The sequence below is a fragment of the Colobus angolensis genome, unplaced genomic scaffold, assembly GCF_000951035.1.
Source record: "Colobus angolensis palliatus isolate OR3802 unplaced genomic scaffold, Cang.pa_1.0 Scaffold37, whole genome shotgun sequence".
NCBI classification, from domain to species: domain Eukaryota; kingdom Metazoa; phylum Chordata; class Mammalia; order Primates; family Cercopithecidae; genus Colobus; species Colobus angolensis.
In genome coordinates this window covers 3,905,417-3,913,132 of record NW_012117043.1, presented here as the reverse complement: position 1 = coordinate 3,913,132, position 7,716 = coordinate 3,905,417, and the positions used below count along the sequence as shown (strand labels likewise).

General features: G+C 46.6%; 1 protein-coding gene across 2 annotated transcripts in view; it reads right to left on the bottom strand.

The window, feature by feature from the left end:
• The window catches only part of TUBD1 (tubulin, delta 1), a 47,767-nt gene that overhangs the window by 12,806 nt on the left and 27,245 nt on the right, over positions 1–7,716 (bottom strand). For both annotated transcript variants that reach the window (XM_011953664.1, XM_011953665.1), the window contains one exon: positions 2,152–2,292. In XM_011953664.1, the coding sequence (XP_011809054.1) occupies positions 2,152–2,292 (141 nt within the window). The remainder of the gene's footprint in view (positions 1–2,151; positions 2,293–7,716) is intronic.

The following is a 7,716-nucleotide window of genomic DNA, read 5'->3' as shown; positions in this document are numbered from 1 at the left end:
TGTTAGCCAGGATGGTCTCGATCTCCTGACCTCGTGATCCGCCCGTCTTGGCCTCCCAAAGTACTGGGATTACAGGCTTGAGCCACCGCGCCCGGCCTATTTGTTCTTTCTCTAAGGGACATTACAAGGAGTAAATTGTTCAGTTTTCTTTTTTCTTTTTGATAATGGGTCTCACTCTGTCACCCAGGCTGGAGTGCAGTGGTACCACCGTCATTGGTCACTGCAGGCTCAAACTCCTGGGTTCAAGTGATCCTCCTGCTTCAGTCTCCCTAGTAGTTGGGACTACAGGTGTGCACCACTATACTTGGCTAAAGTTTAAAATTCTTTGTAGAGATGGGGTCTCGCTATGTTGCCCAGGCTGGTTTCGAACTCCTAGCCTCAAGCGATCCTCCTGACTTAGCCTGCCAAAGTGCTGGGATTACACATACGTGCCACTATGCTAGGCCTTGGTTTTCTTTGTATCACAACAAGAAGTAGCAAACATGATATTTGCTGAAGTCATGATAAAATGAACCCAAAAAATCGCCATAGAAAAACAAAGCTAATAAGAATAATGCCCCTTCAGCCAGGCACAGTGGCTCACACCTGTAATCCCAGCACTATGGGAGGCCGAGGCGGATGGATCACTTGAGGTCTGGAGTTTGAGACCAGCCTGGTCAATATGGTCAAACCCCATCTGTACTAAAAATACAAAAATCAAGCAGGCGTGGTGGTGCACGCCTATAATCCCAGCTACTCAGGAGGCTGAGGCAGAGGTTGCAGTGAGCTGAGATTGCACCACTGCACTCCAGCCTGGGTGACAGTGAGACTCTGTCTCACACACACACACAAAGAATAATGCTCTTTCAACTTCCTGAAAAATTTGTAACAAAATGCTCGTCACAGATACAACTGGTTGTCCAGCAATTCCTGCTCCTTAGCAATTCCTGTTCACCCCTTCTTCCTTAGTATCAATTCCCCTAAACTTTAACTGAAATTGCAGTGAGGTGTGGCCCAGAACTCGGTCCCAGTCAATGGGACAGAAATTCAAGCGTGATATGGGACTTTCAGAAAACGAGGCATGCCTGGCCAGACACAGTGGCTCAAGCCTATAATCCCAACACTTTGGGAGGCCGAGGTGGGCAGATCACCTGAGGTCAGGAGTTTGAGACCAGTCAGGCCAACGTGGAGAAACACTGTCTCTAGTAAAAATACAAAAATTAGCCAGGCGTGGTGGCACACACTTGTAATCTCAGCTACTCAGGAGGCTGAGGCAGTAGAACTGCTTGAACTTGGGAGGCGGAGGTTGCAGTGAGCCGAGATCACACCACTGCACTCCAGCCTGGGCAACAGAGTGAGATCTGTCTCAAAAAAAACCAAAAAACCAAAAAAACAAAACAGGAAAGGAGGCAGGTCCTTCTCTGCTTATTTCTATAAGGAGGCAGCCAGATGGGAAAGTAAGGGTGACAGGGCAGCCAGATGTTCAGAATACAATTCTTTTTTTTTTTTTTTTTTTTGAGGCGGAGTCTCGCTCTGTTGCCCGGACTGGAGGCAGTGGCTGGATCTCAGCTCACTGCAAGCTCCGCCTCCCAGGTTTACGCCATTCTCCTGCCTCAGCCTCCCGAGTAGCTGGGACTACAGGCGCCCGCCACCTTGCCCGGCTAGTTTTTGTATTTTTAGAAGAGACGGGGTTTCACCGTGTTAGCCAGGATGGTCTCGATCTCCTGACCTCGTGATCCGCCCGTCTCGGCCTCCCAAAGTGCTGGGATTACAGGCTTGAGCCACCGCGCCCGGCCAATTCTTTTTTTTTAAAATAGAGACAGGGTCTTGCTCTGTTGCTTAGGCTGGAGGGCAGTGCCACAATGACGGCTCACTGCAGCCTTGACCTCCTAGGCTCAAGCTATCCTTCTGCCTCAGCCTCCCAAGTAACTGGGACTACATGCATGTGCTACTACACCCGGCTAAAGGAATTATACTTTTATCTTGTTTAAACCACTTCTATATTGGTGTCTAGACACATACTAACTGATACCATGGTCACATTTTGCCACTAAAACACATAGTTATTACTTTCCTTTCTCCAAGAATACAGGGACTTTTTAAAAACCATGTGTACCATATAGCATGTACATGTGCAAAATGTAAATCTTAATTTTCACCTGAATTTCTTACCCACATCTGCACTTTGCACATCTTTCCCACGAAGAATGACCAAGTTAGCAATGGAAGTGTTAAAATGCAGGTCCTTGTTGAGAGACATTTTACCAAGAGAAGGAAGTCCTGATGAAGGAGGCCGCACGTGCCAATCAATACCTACCAAAAGAAAAAAAAAAAAGCAAGAGATTTTATTTTATTTACTTAGTTTTCTGAGATGGAGTCTCACTCTGTTGCCTCGGCTGAAGTGAAGTGGCGTGATCTTGGCTCACTGCAACCTCCATCTCCCAGGTTCAAGCGATTCTCCTGCCTCAGTCTCCCCCAGTAGCTGGGTAGACAGGATTAAAGGTGTGTGCTATCACACCCAGCTAATTCTTTTGTATTTTTAGTAGAGACAGGGTTTCACCATGTTGGCCAGGCTGGTCTCGAACTCCTGACCTCAAATGATCCGCCTGCCTCAGCCTCCCAAAGTGCTGGGATTATAGGCGCGAGCCACTGCGCCCAGCCCAAAAGCAAGAGATTTTATAAATGGCTCTGAACGAGAGGAGGAAAATGGTCTTGTGGAATGTGTATGTTAGTGTTTTTTGGACAGGGTCTCGCTATGCCACCCAGGCTGGAGTGCAGTGGCTATTTACAAGTATGATCATAGTCCACTACAGCCTCGAACTCCGGGGCTCCAATGATCCTTCCACCTTGTCCTTCCATGTATCTGGGACTATAGGCATTATTTTTCCTGTCTAAAAGGGAGGGTCTATCAATTCTCCTATGCCTATTCCACTAGAGTTTGTTGGGGCAAAAAATTGTACTCAAAGGGCTATCTTTGAGTACAAGATATCTTAGGATGGGTGTGATGGCTCATGCCTGTAATCCCAGCACTTTGGTAGGCTATGGTGGGAGGATCTCTTGAGCCCAGGAGTTCAAGACCAGCCTGGACAAAATAGTGGTCTCCTCTTCTAAAAAAAACATACAAAAATTAGTCTGGCATCTGTGGCATGCACCTACAGTTCCAGCTACTGGAGAAACTGAGTGGGGAGAATTGCCTAAGCCCAGGAGGTCAAGGCTACAGAGAGCCGTGATCGTGCCACTGCACTCCAGCCTGGGTGACAGTGCGAGAAATCTCACTTGAGGAGTATGAATCCATGCTGCTTTTGGAGGATAAGATTTTGGACCGATGTGCTAATGGTATGTAACTATTGGGGGCCTTGGGAGGGGAAGAATGTACCGTGCATGTGGGAGGACATGACTTAGGGACAGCGCAGAGAACAGTAGTCAGCCTCCAACATGACCCCAATCATCTTCGCTTCCTGGTATTCAAGCCCTTGGGGAGTCTGCTCTCACACTGGAGAGGGCTGACCTTAACCAAAAGGATGTTGCAGAAATAACTTCCAAAGCTAGGTCACAAAAGGCATTAACTTCAAGGCCAGGCATGGTGGCTTACGCCTGTAATCTTAGCACTTTGGGAGGCTGAGGTAGGCGGATCACTTGAGGTGAGGAGTTCAAGACCAGCCTGGCCAACATGGTGAAACCCCATCTCCACTAAAAATACAAAAAAATTTAGCCGGGCGTGGTGGCAGACGCCTGTAATCTTAGCTACTTGGGAGGCTGAGGCAGGAGAATCGTTTGAACCCGGGAGGCAGAGGCTGCACTGAGCCAAGATCGTGCCACTGCACTCCACCCTGGGCGACAGAGCAAGACTCTGTTTCAAAAAAAAAAAAAAGTTGGGGGGCACTAACTTCTGCCTTGCTCCTTCCTGGATCACACATTCTCCCTAAAGGTAGAACATGTAGAAACAGATAGTGATGGTGATAGAAATGGGGTAAATCTTTACATAGAGGCCAGGCGCAGAGGCTCATGCCTGTAATCCCAGCACTTTGAGAGGCTGAGGTGGAAAGATCACTTGAAATCAGGAGTTCAAGACTAGCCTGGGCAACATAGTGAGACCCCAACTCTACAAAAATAAAAGAAATAACAAAATTAGGCTGGATGTGGTGGCTCATGCCTGTAATCCCAGGTCTTTGGGAGGCCAAGGTGGGCAGATCACGAGGTCAAGAGATCGAGATCATCCTGGCCAACATGGTGAAACCTCGTCTCTACTAAAAATATAAAAATTAGCTGGGCGAGGTGGTGCACACCTGTAGTCCCAGCTATTCAGGAGGCTGAGGCAGGGGAATCGTTTGAACCCGGGAGGCGGAGGTTGCAGTGAGCCAAGATTGTGCCACTGCACTCCAGCCTGGCGATAGAGTGAGACTCCATTTCAAAAAAATAAATAAATAAATAACAAAATTAGTCACTTATGGTGGTACACACCTGTAGTCCTAGCTACAGGAAGCTGCAACAGGAGGATCACTTGAGCCCAGGAGTTTGAGGCCGCACTGAGCTATGACTGCGCCACTACACTCCAGCCTGGGTGAGAGTGAAACCTGTCTCAAAAACAAAACGCACAAAATCTTCCCACAGAGCAGAGAATATGTGAAGAGTTATAAAACTACACCCTTCAGCCTGGCTTGTGCCATATATTTATTCATATACTATTCATACACGTATATGAAAACATTTATATGTTCAAACTACAACTGTGAAAAAATGTTGACACCCGGCTGGGCGCGGAGGCTCATGCCTATAATCCCAGCACTTTGGGAGGCCAAGGTGGGCGAATCATGAGGTCAGGAGTTTAAGACCAGCCTGGCCAATATGGTGAAATCCCGTCTCTACTAAAAAAATACAAAAATTAGACAGGCATGGTGGTGCGCACTGTAGTCCCAACTATTTGGGATGCTAAGGCAAAAGAATCGCTTCAACCAGGAGGCGGAGGTTGTAGTGAGCCGAGAGCCACTGCACTCCAGTCTGGGTGACAGAGCGAGACTCCATCCCCCCCGTCAAAAAAAAAAAAAGAAAAAAGAAAAAGAAAAAATGTTGACACCCTAAAGTTCCACATGGGAACTCAGCAAACTGTGGTTTATTGACCTAAGAGAGCTCAGAGCAGCACGTCTCACACGACTCTAAGGAACATTGTGTTCCTTGCCGTATTAACAGGTATTGCTAGAAAAACAGGTACTGTGGCCAAAAAATTCAGGAAGCACTATTTTCACACGTAAACTTTCTACTTATCTCCAAACCTCTGGCACTATAATCTAAAATCCGTAAGATATTACAAATAGGCCGGGTGCGGTGGCTCAAGCCTGTAATCCCAGCACTTTGGGAGGCCGAGACGGGTGGATCACGAGGTCAGGAGATCGAGACCATCCTGGCTAATACGGTGAAACCCCATCTCTACTAAAAAAAAATACAAAAAAACTAGCCGGGCGAAGTGGCGGGCGCCTGTAGTCCCAGATACTCGGGAGGCTGAGGCAGGAGAATGGCTTAAACCTGGGAGGCGGAGCTTGCAGTGAGCTGAGATCCGGCCACTGCACTCCAGACTGAGCGACAGAGTGAGACTCTGTCTCAAAAAAAAAAAAAAAAAAGATATTACAAATAAATGTTGAGAAAATCTACTCTCATAGTATAAAAACCTAACTTATTTTAATTGTGGTATAATGTATGCTATTAACACCTAGTAGTGATTTCTAGTTACACATGACAGACTGAACATATCAATTTCCTGCCACTCTCTCCTCAGATCCTGCTTAATCAATAAAAGGATAACCACAAACAAGAAAAAAAGGGAACAGGAGAGAATATAACAGCAACAAAATTTTGGAAGCTGGAGAGCAAATGAACTACTGGTTACTGACCGCACAACAAGAAAAAGCTAAAAATTTTGCCCACAGTTGAGGTCCTGGAAGTAGACTAGACACTTTTCAAAGTGGAAAAAAGGCTGGGCACGGTGGCTTACGTCTGTAATCCCAGCACTTTGGGAATTTGAGGCAGGCGGATCGCTTGAGGTCAGGAGTTTGAGACCAGCCTGGCTGACATGATAAAACCCCATCTCTACTAAAAATACAAAAATTAGCTAGGTGTGGTGGTACACATTGGTACACTGGTAATTCCAGCTACCTGGAAGGGAAGGTGGGAGGATAACCTGAACCCGGGAGGTGGAGGTTGCAGTGAGCCAAGATGAGGCCACTGCACTCCAGCCTGGGTGACAGAGTGCAACTCCATCTAAAAAAAAAAAAAAAAAAAGAAAGAAAGAGAAAAGAAAATCGAAGTGGGAAAAAAAACAGGAGGATTAACTAAAAATCTGTTTGAGAGGCAGTGAGAGCCCCTTCCCCACTCCCTGCGGCAGGGGGAGTGTGCTCTTCTACCCTAGAAGGAGGTTTCTGCTGTGAAAAGGCTAAACCTGGGAGGCTCTGGCCTCAGTAACACCAGGCACTGCCCTGTAGAGAACGTTTGGAAAACCAGGTCACAAAGTAGAAGCTTTCGCAGGAAAGCTTAACAGTCCATGTCTTCCCCATCCAGCTCTGAAGAGGCTGGCAGCCAGGCTTATCATGCGTTCAGGAAAGAGATGGAGGAGGAAGCAACTGATCAAGAGATAAGATACACTGAATATGATATTTGGAAGCTCAACAACAAAATAGCCAGGCAGATCGCCTTACTGTGAAACCCACACAAGTCTGCAATGTCCATAAGGGTCCATTCAGTGCTCAGAGCAACTAACTCAGCAAATAATCACTGAGTGTTTACTGTTCCAGGCTCCAAAGATGCAACAGTAAACCAAATAGATAATAAAGCTTACCTTCTATTGAGATAAACCAAAGACCCATGTCGAGTACTTTCAGAATGCTGGGGACAAAGAGAAAATCCTAAAAGCTTCAAGAGACTGGGAATCAGAACAATATGAGACTTCCCAACAGCAACACTGCAAGTGAGAAGATGATAGAGCAATGCCTTTGAAATACTCAGTGAAAAGAAAATGATTCCCAACCTAGAATCCTATCCCTGACCAAAATATCATTCAAATGCAATGGCAGAACAGAATGATGATATTTATTTATTTTTATGTTTTTGAGACGGGGTCTCACTCTGTCGCCAAGGCTGGAGTGCAGCGGCACGATCTTGGCTCACTGCAACCTCCCTCCACCTCCCAGGTTCAAGTGATTCTCCCGCCTTAGCCTCCTGAGTAGCTGGGACTACAGGCGCCCGCCACTACGCCCGGCTAATTTATTTTTGTATTTTTAGTAGAGACGGGGTTTCACTGTGTTAGCCAGGATGGTCTCGATCTCCTGACTTCATGATCCACCTGCCTTGGCCTCCCAAAGTGCTGGGATTACAGATGTGAGCCACTGTGCCCAGCCAGAATGATATTTGCAGCCTCAAACACTTTACTTTCCTTGTACTCTTTCTTAGGGAGCTCCTGAAAGGTATGGTCCATCAATATGAGGGGATAAATCAAGAAAGCAGATTTGAAATCTAGGAGGTACAGATATAAATCAGGATGAGACAAGCAGAGATACCAGAGCTGGCTGCTTATCAAGCCTGGACAGCAGTCAGTCCAGAATGGAATGGGAAGATAAAGGCCTTCCAGAAGGATGTCTCTAAGCAGATAATGGAAGTAGTCGATTACCTGATGGATTTAAAAATATTGGGAAAGAGTTCTTTTTTTTTTTTTGAGACGAAGTCTCGCTCTGTCGCCCGGGCTGGAGCGCG